The sequence below is a fragment of the Pomacea canaliculata genome, linkage group LG5 (assembly GCF_003073045.1).
Source record: "Pomacea canaliculata isolate SZHN2017 linkage group LG5, ASM307304v1, whole genome shotgun sequence".
In the NCBI taxonomy this organism is placed as follows: domain Eukaryota; kingdom Metazoa; phylum Mollusca; class Gastropoda; order Architaenioglossa; family Ampullariidae; genus Pomacea; species Pomacea canaliculata.
Window position 1 is genome coordinate 24,980,208 of NC_037594.1, and position 13,885 is coordinate 24,994,092.

The 13,885-nt window shown below is 36.7% G+C and overlaps 1 protein-coding gene across 3 annotated transcripts in view; it reads right to left on the reverse strand.

Annotated features, from left to right (window-relative positions):
* Positions 1–13,885, reverse strand: part of LOC112563838 (galactocerebrosidase-like) — a 32,311-nt gene that overhangs the window by 11,026 nt on the left and 7,400 nt on the right. For all 3 annotated transcript variants that reach the window (XM_025238214.1, XM_025238213.1, XM_025238215.1), the window contains 11 exons: positions 12,785–12,873; positions 11,418–11,582; positions 10,021–10,059; positions 8,553–8,680; positions 6,983–7,100; positions 4,877–4,914; positions 2,948–3,072; positions 2,538–2,677; positions 1,912–2,001; positions 1,535–1,624; positions 495–636 (listed from right to left, as the gene is read on the reverse strand). In XM_025238214.1, coding sequence (XP_025093999.1) covers positions 495–636; positions 1,535–1,624; positions 1,912–2,001; positions 2,538–2,677; positions 2,948–3,072; positions 4,877–4,914; positions 6,983–7,100; positions 8,553–8,680; positions 10,021–10,059; positions 11,418–11,582; positions 12,785–12,873 — 1,164 coding nt within the window. The remainder of the gene's footprint in view (positions 1–494; positions 637–1,534; positions 1,625–1,911; positions 2,002–2,537; positions 2,678–2,947; positions 3,073–4,876; positions 4,915–6,982; positions 7,101–8,552; positions 8,681–10,020; positions 10,060–11,417; positions 11,583–12,784; positions 12,874–13,885) is intronic.

Sequence of the window (13,885 nt, forward strand, 5' to 3'; positions counted from 1 at the left end):
CCCCTTCAATTTTCGTCAATGGGGTCCCCTTCAAATTTGGGCAAAGAACAGGGACCCCTTAAAATCTGAACAAGGGGTCCCTGGGACCCCAAAGAATTTAGCCTTAACAGAAGCCCTGTGTACATATTTTATTTTTTATTGTCTTCAGAACTTGTTCTTTTACATGTGTGCTCCTTGCTTGTGTGTTCCTACCTTGTTCTATCCAAAAACAAACAAAAACAAACTCTAAAGCAAAACAGCTTAGAGGATTAATGTCTAAAGTACAAGAAAGCGGGACAACATAAATGTCAAGTTTGCAAGTTAAGGAAGTCCAGTTAGTCTAGTGTTACTACTGAAGTGAGCAGAAAGTGTGGAACATAAATAAATTACTGAGTGTGTCACTAGTAAAAAAAAAAACAGAAAAAACTGCTTACTTTGTGACAATAAAGTGTAATTTCTACACAAGATATGTTAACATGCACACCTGTGGAACAATGCTACTGAGCTGTACTCACTTTCAAAGTTGTCTGAATATGGCAGTGGGAAAGGCTGGGATGGAGGCGAAGGGTTGTACTGTCCCTTCTGACCAGTGCTAAGAGTGGTCAGCGTGTAGACTTCATCAATGCCCAGTGACAGTGTTACCTGACTGTTAACCACCTGCACAAAATTAACACCCTCAGACTTTTGAAATGGAACTTTTTTTGTTTGTTTGCTGAAGATTTGTGCCTTCAGTCTTAAAATGTACTAAAATGTAGATATTCTATATAAACAGATATCTAAGTTTACATCAAGTGAAGCTATATCACAGCCTGTAAGCAGGTGCTACATTTAGAGAGAATATATTTACATTGTCAGCAACTGAGGCCATATCACAGCCTGTAAGCAGGTGCTACATTTAAAGAGAATATATTTCTATACAACACTTAAAGATCACACTCTACAAGAGAAGCAACACTTTACCTGCCACAGAAACTGAGAGATAACTACTTCCTGGCATTGTTTTCTTCTATAACCTGCCATTCACAGGCACCAATTCTTTTACTCCTAGTTATACTCTAAGCCTTAAACATTGTCTACGCAATGTAGGGCTCTGCAGACATGCAGTGACGATGGAACTATCTACATTTAATTATCCTAGTGTGACTTCTAATGTGGTCTTGAGAATATCTTGCTACATAGTTTTACCACTGCATTTGATAGCATGGTAATATGGCGCTAACTGCTTGAGAGGTCAACTGCTCAGCTGTTTGTTTAGCTTTGTTTGATCTCTTAACAGGCTTAGAAATCATGCTGCAAATCTGTTCCTGGATGTATTTTCTCATTTACAGTGGATTTTCCATGTGTTTTTGCTTCTCCAGTCTGCAGTTTTGCATTCTCAATGACCTTTAGAATTTGACTACGATAAGAGAGATTACAGAGATCATACATTCTTATTCTGTGGAAGCACATCAGAACAAAAGATAATATTTCATATTCCACTTTTAGACTCTGCATAAATAAAAGAAAGCAGTTTGTAGTGACGTGCGATTTACTTGTTCATGTTCAAGGCACTTACTTTCAGTGGCTGGAGGTTCTCAAACAAGATTGAAGATCTATTAACAAAATCAAGTTTGCTGTACCATACATTCAGCTGCTGTATAGTGGCCTGCATGAAAGAAAGAATTTTTCAGAAATAAAAAAAATAAACTTGACCTTTAACTAGGTTACAGATACAGAGCCAGTAACAACATACACTGAGGAACAATTTTTGAGGCATAACACAGAGAATTATGTTTTAAACATAGGAACACTTAAGGGAATATATTTAGCATCGCAAGCAGAAATAAAATTTAGGGTTAGGATTCGGATTATCAGAAAGGGATATGTCTCGGGTATTTCACAGCACAAATACAGAACTCTACTTTTCATCAACTCATAAAAGTCAAAACTTACAAAGGAACCAGCTAGACTGATGGTAGCATTTTGAGCTGTCACACTGTACGCTGGCAGATATGGGCGGATACAGAAAGAGTGATCATGACTCTGAAATAAAAAAATGGTTTTTCACAGTACACATTTATGGTGCCAGGTCCTTAACTCTCAGCAAGCAGCCATCATGGTGAATACTACTTTGAGCTTAGTAGGGGTGTCTTAGATAAATAACACTGAAAATAACAAATAAAAATGTTGCTCAGAAATGTCTCTATCAGAGATCTGAAAATTAACAAAACCCTTAGAATTAACAAACTGGTAACCATCCGCTGGTCAGGGCAGAAGATTTCCAGTAACAGGACCAAGAGAGGCAACCTTCTGTTATAAAGCTGAGTACTTTGACCATCAGCTTACAACACCTCCCACTTTCAAGAATAAGAGCACACATTAGTGTACAAGAATATCAACAAGAAGTAGGGAACAAATCGTCAAAGACAAGCTAATGTGAGACTATCTTTGTTGTCAACGTCTATACTCACCAGCATTTCTATGATGAGAACGAGTCTACATTTACCATAGATTTATGATGACAGCAAGGTCCTTAAATCTACATTTACAATAGATTTATGATTAAAGTCTATACTCACCATGGTTTCTATGATGATAGTGAGGTCCTTGCCATCAGGACTGACCAATGCGACGTAACTGCCACCATTTTGAAGCTGTCCAACACCAGCCCCATGAGCCAGGTATTTCCAGCCAATCTCAGTAAACTGTGTAGTGTGGGCTGTCAGCACAACAGAACCAGAATCATTATGAAACAAGTCTACATCTTTTACAACAATCCCACTTTTTTCCATTTCCACACATACTATTCTAATTCTATAATATTCCTCCCTGTTATTTTGTCTATTCTATAACTGGTAGCCTGTAAATTAACTCATTTTAATACTTACTATTTCCCATTTCTGCAAGTACTGTTCTATAATTTTCCTGTTTATTTGCCTATTCTACAACTAGTAGTAGCCTGTAAATTAACCCTTCATAACTGAACTACCTGAAAGCCAGATTGGTGTCTCCACTATGTAGTTTCCACTCCAGGGCTCCACAGCAGTCATCAGACCATCACGAAAGAATGGCAGTGGATTATAGTAACTGGCAATCAAATTCCAAGAGATGGTCCTGCAACACAATCAATAGTATGGGAGGTTTACTGTAATAATTACCATCCCCAACGGTTCCAAGAAACAGTTTTAACATAATATAGTTTTATAAAACAGTAAAAACTCCAAGCTAAAAGATACTTGTGTAACAGTGAAGGCTGTAAATAATGTTCCTGAATGCAATAACGTTAATGTGATATTTTTAACACAAAAAATGTTACTGTCACCAGCATGAATTTCTGTGAATGTGGTCCTATGACACAAGAACTGTTGGTATCAGCACAACCTACAGTCAACAGTTAGGGAAGAGATTTCTGCCAGAGTTGGCAGTCCTAGAAGCTGGTAATATCTGCTGATAGCAGATCCCCATGTGACTCGAGCACCACCAAGAGACAACTACTATATTATTTGCCAACTTCATTTTCTTACAAATTCTTTTGGGAAAATACCATGGAAACCCAGTAACTTATTTGTTAAATTACATTTTTGCACATGAAAAATTATACCACTGTCAATTGATGAACATTGAAAGCATCTCCAACTACAATTTATTTTTAAATTGCAAACTGGACTGTGCTTTCATAAATAGTTATGGTGATCTCTTCAATAATTCTGGTGACGCTTGTTTGTTAGAATCCAAACCACTGATGCAATTCATTATTGATTCATAATGAGCGCTCCTGTACACCCTGAGTTTCTCCTTGAAGATGCTTTTAATAACCACAGTCTGATTGTTGATAAAACTATTTCAGCAAATTTATAAGAAAACCACCCTTAGAATGTTATTACAATGCTTGTGCAACACACCTAAATGACACAGGAGTGGATTTTGAACAAAATATATTTCTGAAAATGATTCTTTAGAATTTTTTTTAGGAAATATGTTGAGCAACTGATTCCTGGTTTGGTTGTATGGATGTGGTACACACTGGGTTTGTTGAGACAGTATGATGGTAAACTTTCTTTGTTCTTTGCATATGGTAAGATGTTAGATTATTAATGTTTTATCCCTTCCTTACTGTATCTGTGACTGTACTGAGGTAAAAGAACTTAACTGTGTGCGAAAAATGTTTTTGATGAATTACAGACATTAATTGAACAGAAATGGAAGACATAAAGTTTATTAGATACACAAATGCGACATTTCTATTAACTGACATGTCCTTCATCTTTACTTGTAGTCTCTACCAACAGTCTGGATTGGGGATCTAAAGGTACATTTGCCACACTACTGAATATGTATATAATGTTAATTAGATATACAGATCTCTTTGTTTTCTTGTTTACTGAAATGTCCTCTTCATTAGTAATCTTCACGAAGTCTGAACTTGGGATCCAAAGGTACATCTACCACACTACTTAATATGTAGATAAAGTTAATTAGATACGCAGATCTCTTTTTCCTTATTTATTGATATGTCCTCTTCCTGGTTCCTGTTCTCTTTCATTCACAACATTACTAAATGTTGGTAAGATCTTATTCAACCTTATTCACTCTGACATGTCTTTACTTTTACTTTACTCTGATAGGCAACTGATTCAGGGATACTTTGTAGAAATCCAGCAAGGCATCCAGCCATCATCAAATAATCTCTGAATTATATTTAAATAAAGAATGTTATACCTGCATTTTCAGTGTATTTTTACTAACCAAAATAAAGCTTTGCTCGATTTCAAGAGTGATCGATAAAACAGCACTTACCTGAAAAACAATATGGTACATCATTGAAAAAGAAAAGCAGTATGTGTTAAGAAAGCAAGCACAGTCAAATGTAAATAAAAGAGACACTTAATATATGTAAAAAGTAATCAGCTTCACTCACGAGGTCATGTAGCCAACTGCATAGTTCTGGTTCAAAATCTGCACAAGCATGAAGAACTCTTCATTAGAAGCAATGCTAGACAACAAATCACTAAACCACAATAATTGATTCCTCAGCACTTCATATGCTCTTGGTTTGTAGAGTGCAGAGGAATCAATAATTGTGGTTTAGTGATTCCTTACATAGCCAAAGTAATCTTTAAAACTGCTTAAGTACTAAACTTTCATTTATAATGGATAACTCTGTATTTTGAGTATTGATGTATGCTGATGTATATTATCAAAATTTTGTAACAAGTACGAGTAAGAGTGAGCATAACTGATGGGAGTTGCAAAGTAGTTTTATATAGAATTGATAAAGAAAAATAAATAATTCCCAGGAATCATCCAGGGAAAGTTCACAGCATTCTTTGATGCAGAGATGCAAAATTTTCCCCCTCAAGTTTACTGCTACACAAGATAGCTGTGTGTGCCTAAGCCACTAGAAGCAATGCAATGGAGACAAGAAGAGTGGGGGGGGGGGCTTTGGTGTTTTACGCCGTGCCAGCAACTGAGGCTATATTACGGCAAGCAGCCAGCCCTGTAAACAGATGCCACGTGCAGAGAAAGAACAGCGTGCCCGAGACGAGAAATGAACTCTGGGCAGCCAACCTTCACTGTATTGGTGACAGGCGCTAACCGTTGCGCCACCGGGCAGCTTTTTACAAGAAGAGTGGGGGTGGGGTGGGGATGGGGTTGGTGTTTTACGCAGAGCCAGCAGCTAAGACTATACATGGCAAGGCAGCCAGCCCTGTAAACAGATGCTACATGGAGAAAACAAACAGCGTGCCCGAGATGAGATGCCTGGAGACAAGCAGCATCCATCTTAAGTTTGCTGCATGAGATATTTGTGACAACGAGAGGCAATGCACGTTAACTTGAGTTTTTCCTTTAAGCCCAGCCATAACACTCTTGGTGAATCCCTGGACGATTAATTTTAGCTGCTTGTTGGTGTTCTCTAGGTTAGGAGTGAGGAATGTCTGGCCCACCAGCTGTGTATGGCCCTAAAATCGTTTCATCTGACCCGACAAGGCAACCGCAGATTTCAGTAAATCTATAAGCTTTCTTCATAGCAAAATAAATATATATTAAGTGAATAATAGCAACAACATAAATTTTGAAGGACAAACAAGGAACTTCTAATGCAGGATAGATAGGACAAACATGAGTACATGCCGGGACACAGACACATATGCTTCTAGTTAGCTGCCTGTGGCCTATGTGGACAACATTGGAGAATTATGTATGCATGTGACTTTCACTCCAAGCCGAGGGTAGACAACTTCCAATCTGATATCAGCTGTTGATACGTGTAGTTGATATTACCGACAACTGACTGCTGCTATGCTGACTACAGTAAGGTCAAAACTTGCTTTATGTGTGTGTGTCTGCAGCTCTCACTAGTTCTGAAAGTGATAAAATAATACTCTGTATCCAACTACAGTCAAATCTCCCTACTATGCCACCTACCGGACCGAGCAAAAGTGGCATAGTAGCGAGAGTGGCATAATATGGAGGGTTCGTAAAAACGGCTTTATTTGCTCAAGTTACCCGTCAGTCCAAAGCTCTCAAGAATAGTCAGCTGGCGCTATCTGTCTCCTCTCATTCTCCCCCTCGCCTCTTCATCCTCCACCCCTCCCAACCACATCTGCACACCTGCATCCTGTCGCTAGTCGACCCCCTCCTGCTCTCCCTCTGTCACGTGACTGTCACCCGGCCAGCGACCTACCCCCATCGCCACCCTCCACCCTCCCTGTGTGCGTGCTAGGTTCCATCCACCTAACTGCGATGTCCCACACTACCCTAGAGTATAATAATCGAGCACTGCGGAATTTCACAACTTGTGCCTTTTAACAATCACACAATAGTGGCATAGTAGCGAGAGTAGGGGGTGGCATAGTAAATTTTTTTTTACATTGAATTTATAGTCGGGACCGAGCAAAAGTGGCATAATACCGAGAGTGGCATAGTAGCGGGGTGGCATAGTAGAGAGATTTGACTGTAGTGTCAAAAGACGCCTCAAGAGACTAAGCTGCAATAAACTGAACTGATGAAGTCAAACACTTACACGTGCCCAGCAGCCTCCCCCTGTTTCATCATTGAAGGTGCTATAGTCCTCTGAGGCCCAAAGCTGTTTACCGGTCTTCTGAGCATCAGATGAGGATGTGGTGCCTGGATAGTGAGCCCTGATGCACAACAAGGAAGAGCTGACAGTTTTTGAAAAATCTACACAAAATACACCAGCTTCTTGCTCAACAAAAAAATGACCATACAAGATACCTAAAATCTGTTGCTCTTTACACATTATACAGTACTCATGAGAAAAAAGAAATGTCATAGTAATGGATAAGTTGCAATGGTAATAACTTGGCACATGACTCTAATAAGGTTAATCTGGAATAAAGAGTGAGTGGATGTATGAGAACAAGAAAAAAAAATTGTGTAAATTGTTTTTCTTAGACATTTTTCCAATGACACGACCACAGGAGTGACTCTACTAACATTTACTCAATGACATGACCACAGGAATGACTCTACTAACAAAGAAAACATCAGCTTCACAATTCGCTCTTTTGCCAAGAACAAACTCAAACCCCAGTGAAGTGTAGCCTACATAGAAGGTGAACTCCTTCAGTATTCAGCTAGCACTTAAAAGGCTCCTAAGGTGACAATTGGTTCTATATTACAGTCTAAAAGCTGAGGTAGTGGAGTAAAGTAAACTTGGTTATGTGTTGGCCACTACAGCAAATACTTTGCACTCATTATGTAACTGACCACATTATTTCCGGATACTGCAAAGAGGGAGAAAACACTATTTCCGAATTTAGACTGATAAAACTGGTGACACTGGTTGTCATTTTCACTATTTATGCCTTTTCTTCTTCATTACATCCTGTCAGTTCTGTACAACTATTATAACTGATACGGGTGGAATTGCAATGGATCTAGATATGGTGCCTCATTTCATCTTTGAGAATCAAAGCACAAATGCAGATGAACAAACAGACACTGGTAACTGCCTTAACTGATTTAGTTTGTAAGAATGCATTGTGTATGCTGCTTTTGTCTTTATTCTGTTTTAAATAAATCTTCTGTATTGTGAAAAGTTTATGATGCAGACTACATGTAAGATGTGTAAAGAATTATTTCATGCTGTACTTCAAGTTTGGACAAAATATTACTGGAACAGTTGCTTTGTACCCTCAAATAAAGGCACTATAATAACTACTATAGTTACATTTTGGACAAAATGTTACTGGAACAGTTGGTTTTCCTATTTAAATTTCACAGCTGAAATTCAGAAAAATCTTCTATAGGAAAGCTAGGTAAGTACACTATGCTTTCTTTTGAGTTTGTTCTATACAAGAAATGGACCTCAACGGCTGACATTTTCATTGGTAGTAAACTCCTATGGTCATGTCACTGGGAAATGTAAAGAGAAAAAAGAAAATATAATGAACTTATCCCACTTTGTGTCATTCACAAAAACGCTGTTAAAATATCAAATTTATAGTCTGAGATATATATATATAAAATACATAATATATGCATTGTTCATTTGTCGTCAAACAAAATATAAAAATCAAGAACATATCTGCTTTCTACAAAGTATTTTTCAGCCATTAACATTAATATACCCAATGTAGTCAACTGCAGCAGCTAAGGCAGAGTCCTGAAGAATGTCCCAAGAAATATTCCAGTTATCATCAGAAGCTACTATCCTCGTACTGGAAAACCCACGAGAATCCAGCAGAGCCCGCAACGTCTGGAAAAAAAAATTAGAAATATATTTATTCCCTATCTCTTCCCCCAAGCCCCCACCAAAAAAAAACCTAGCAAAAAAACAAAAAACAAAAACAAAAAAACAAAACAAGAAAAGGTCTAGCAGAGGAAACAATGTCTGGACACAAAAGATCATTGCATATGAAGAAAGTGTTCCATTTATGATCAAATACCTAAAATTTGCAGCCAGCTTATCTCCTCTTTCAAAGTACCTCAGTTATGCAAATACATTTTCAAATAGCCACTGTTAAAGGGGAAAGTAAGGTTAATGACATATTGAGCTTAAACAACAGGTTCTGATGTTTTGAACTGAATTACTAAAACACAGCTTAAGAGAGGCTGTCATGTTTGCGTACTCTTTCATGAAAAAAACTGATTGTAATGTCTGACAGAGGTGGCCCAATGAGACAATAATTAAAACAGAAAATCTTTTAACATACTTTTACTTGAAATATACTAAAAAAGTAAAATTTTCCATGGGTCTTGGGATTTTCTTTAATACACCTAACTAAAAATATAAAATATATTTTTAATAGCTTGAGAAAGTGCCCCTCAAAATTGTACTGTAAGTTGTTGGTCCTGCATTTGTTTAATTTGTCTTTGTGCTGGTGTTTCTGATACTCAGACATTTTTTAATTTATTTTATTTATTATTTATTTTTTTTTTTTTTATTGATCTTGATTCAATCGAGCCTCTTGTTTTTCTGTTAAATCAGGTCTTCTTTTATCCCAGAGTTCTTCCAATTGCAAAGAATCTTCTTGACTTCCTAATAATTTGATAATTTCTCCTGAAGCTTTTTCTAAGCATCTTTTTTCTTTGCATTGGGGATTCACCCATCTGTGTCCTCACTTAAAAGGAAATGATTTAATCTTGCATTTTAGTGAGTTAGAGGGTGGAGTGTCTTCGCAACACGATGGTTGTTGATTTAGTGTCAAAACTGTTTTATGTTTTACTCGCCAGAAAGATCCACAAACATAAAGCAAGAACTGTGTTAGATCACATTCGTGATTCTAAAGCTCATTCAAGAACTTTATTATGATTACAACCATGATTTTCATGGCCATTCAAGCAACAAGAGTATGGCAGCAAGAAAGGTTTGCTGAAATATTGAGTAAAATATATCAGAGGGGATAGCCATTTTAGCACTGATTCATTGGTATGATTTTATTTGTATCAATCTTTCTTTTCTTAGACTGCAAGGGTTCCTTTCATATTTAGAAACAAATGAGGAATGTGAACAAATCAGTTAAGATTATGAAACATTTCCCCATGATAATTAAAAAATATTACTTTGTTATAAAGCCAATGAAACAACAAACCTACCTTTATGTAAGTAGAGTCGTAAGCTCGTTCATTCCATACCTGTGACAGAAAAGAACAGCAATCCACAGCTTAGCATCAGCTTAAAATATGATAGGTGCTTACTGTAAACTTGTCTTTTAAAAAAATAATTCTGGAAACTAAACGTTTTTTACATTTTATTGTGCATTGCTGTCTGCTTTAACCTTATTTATAATACACTGATTTCTTTTTTAAGTCCTTTAATTTTATTTCATTATGCAGCACAGGGGTTCCCAACCTACGACCCGTGAAGGTGCCTCGTGCGACCCACTCATTTTAACCAGACACAACATAATTTCATTTTTAATGTCAGGATTTTGGCAAAACCTTAATGTTTTAGCTCGCAAGATTTTATGTCCAGTGCAGCCCACAGGCAAGAAAAGGTTGGGCACCACTGATGTAGCACAATGTTGACTTAAAATAAGCAGTGTGTAGCAAGCCATGAAAGTACTCTGATCAGCGTGATGTGTGCTACACTTACATTCTTAAACATGAATGTTATTATATGTAGATCTTATTTCAGCAGTTAATTATAGATTATTAACTTATTGGCTGCATTTCGCATATGCCTGCACTAAGAATTCAACAATGATGTAAAACATGTGGCATGTACGGGTGCAACTAAAGTTACTCTATTCCAATAGTTTGTAAAAAGGAAAAACAGCAGGTAAAAGATCACAAAACTGCTACATAAAGATTAAACAAATATTCTTGTACTCTTCCTCCTTGACCACTACTAGCACAATAAAGCTAGCTTTAGGTTTGAAAACCAATCATGGATTATGGTTTTGTCCTGTGCACAGTTCTGTGTGAGCTACTGACTTCATTACAGATTTACACAATGAACCCACTAGAAGACAATTTGCAAATAAGCACAATTCTAATAGTTGCATTTTAAATAATATTTCTGTTTTCTATTTTTGACATCAATTTATTCCAAGCAAATAAACATCATTCTATTCAATACTATTCAATATTAATTTTAAAAGTTGCTCATTATTATAAACTAGTATAAATCAGCATATACCATATTTCATAGATTTTTCAACAAAACAGATATAGGTTTCTGAACAGAGTATAAAAATGTAGTGACTATACAGAATACATTCATATACAAATAGCTCGGGGAATGAGAAATTACTGCAGGAAATTAGTTAATTATATCTAATGAAATCATGTTTTTACCTACAGGTCTTGCCCATTATGAACATGAGCTTTTGTTATTACTTTTGATTTTGATTAATCAAATATCCCCAAACTGAACTTTTCATTATGCATTAATAAGGGACACATTTTGGTTATTCGTTTTTCTTGAAATATTGTTTTGTGCATAGATATTTGGGTAGCATGCTGTGCAGAAAAAGCTGGGTACAACTTGCCCCAACAAAATCGATGGTGAGGTTGTAGAAGGTTTTAGCTCCAGCAATCCACCTGACAATGTAGTCAGCGGTGACATTGGGATTACTATAAGGGTTTCCAGTACCTTGGCCTATCCAACCAGGGAATCCCCAAGGCAGGCCATACAGTTTGATATCAGGGTTTCTCTGAAAAAAAAGTTAAGCATGTTATATTTACATTTGCCAATTATATAAACATATTATAGGCACATATTCTGGAATTTACGGCACTTATTAATTTTTAAAAACCCTTAGTGAGACTCACCAGCACACAGAACAGCATGATTACACCTTATTCACTCCCTTAAGCAGCACAGATTACAGAGTTCATGAGTTGTGTCACAACAAGACCTGTTGCGTACCATTTTGTATAGGAAGGGAGGGAATGTAAAGGGCTAAACAAGGGTTTAAAGGAACATTCTCGATTGACTACTATATCCATTACATCAGTGGTTTTCCAAGTATTTTGGATCACAGACCAAAGTACTAAAGTAAAAAATACGGTGGACCACCAAGGCCTAAAATCATTCTGTACCGTGAAATTTAAATTTCAATTGCCGCATTCATATCATTACAACTCAAAACTAAATGTATTTCAGTGGTATAGTAATAAGTTTTCATAAAATCATATACTTTGCAAAGTACATGTAAAAATTAAAAATAAGGATGTGGACTGCATTACTAAGGGTAACAGATGATATGATTAAATGATGTAATGCCCGATCTGTGATGTCAAGACTTAGTTGGTCAGCCAGCGTTTTATGCCAACAATCAGTTGGGCATTGAAAAAATTAAAACGTGTGAAATCAATACTGGATTAATTATCGTCTCTGGCCATTTAAACATCACTTTGCTGACATATGATGACTGTCAGCCATGGACCACCTGACATGCGTGCAGCCCACAAGTGGTCCGTGGACCATACTTTGAGAACCACTGCATTAAATGCACAACAAAGTCTGTTTTGTAGAATACTAATAACTATAATAGCTGATTTTGTAAAGTACATTTTCAGGTGTGGATGCAAGTCCAATGAGCTGTATGTGAAAGTCTAAAAACAAACCAAAAGTCAACCATATAAGAAATGTAAGTGTCAGCAAGAACATGACACCATGAATTCAGCACAGAACTGCTACAAAAGACCCTTAGAAAAGTACTTTTACACAGTCTGTCAGAGATCTCCAGCATATCCACATGACTGTTGGCCTTGAAAAATAATCTGCATGCATGCATGGCATGTCAAGATTCAGTCAGTTTTAGTCCCACACACTCATATGACATTAGGTCACCAATAATTGATTGCATTTTTCTGACTGAAAACAGTAACTCAAGAAAGTCACTCTTCTGACCTTCTTGGCCTCTGTCATCAACCACCACTCATAACCCCGCTGATAGTTCTCCTCCCAGCTGTTGTGCATGTGAGATGCTTCAGTACCATCTGAAGAAAAGTAAAATAAGAAAGGCATCTCATTACTATATAAATACAAGTAAAATATGAGCTACCTTGTATCTGAAATGAAATCCCAGTAATTCTTTCATTGTTATTTTTACTTAGTGACAGCTAAATATATTTACAGTTACAAAGATAAAATGCCAAAATATACACTTTGATATAAGGCTCTATTACTTAAGCTGACAAATTTCAAAGTCTATTCACTACAGTATAGCTCAGAAGAGTCTGCCTTTCTATCCAATACCATGCAGAAGTGTGTGTCTGTTCACTACAGTAGTATATGTCTGTCTGCTACAGTACAGCTCAAAAAGTGCCATCTGTCCAGTATAGCAAAGAAGTGTCTGTCCCTTACAGTACAGCACAAAAGTGTCCATCTGTTCACTACAGTACATTACAAGTGCATCTGTCTACTGTAGTGGAGCTCAGAAGTGTCCATCTGTCCACTACAAGTGTGTCTATTTACTATACTACAGCTCTGAAGTTATCTTGTTCCTGTTATCTCATTGTTTAGTTACTTTCCCTTCCTTTTCTCTCTTTATGGTGAGGGTCAGACAACAAAATTTTGTTAAAATTTCCTTATTGCTTTGTGAATAATGAATTGTTTATGTCAACTTGTCAACTCTTTCTCTCTCTCACACACACATAGACTCAAAGTGTTCACACAAGACTAAAAAGTAACAAAAGAGGCAGGGAGATATCACCAAGAAAGCAGAAATTGAGATAAAGTAGAGATTTAACCAAGGTCAGATATGGAGTCAGTCAAGACCAACATTGATAATAATATAAAAATGCAACTAAGCAAATGACAGATTAGATTATATTCACTATCTCCCTGTTGATTCGGTCACATAGTCCCTGCTGCTGAACCTGGCCAGTATGTGTATAATGCTAATAATTTGTTGCGAATTACTACATGCACTAGTATTTTAATCCTATATCTTTACTAGTAACACTTTGTACTCATGTCTTCTTTGTTTTGAATAATTTAAAAAAATTA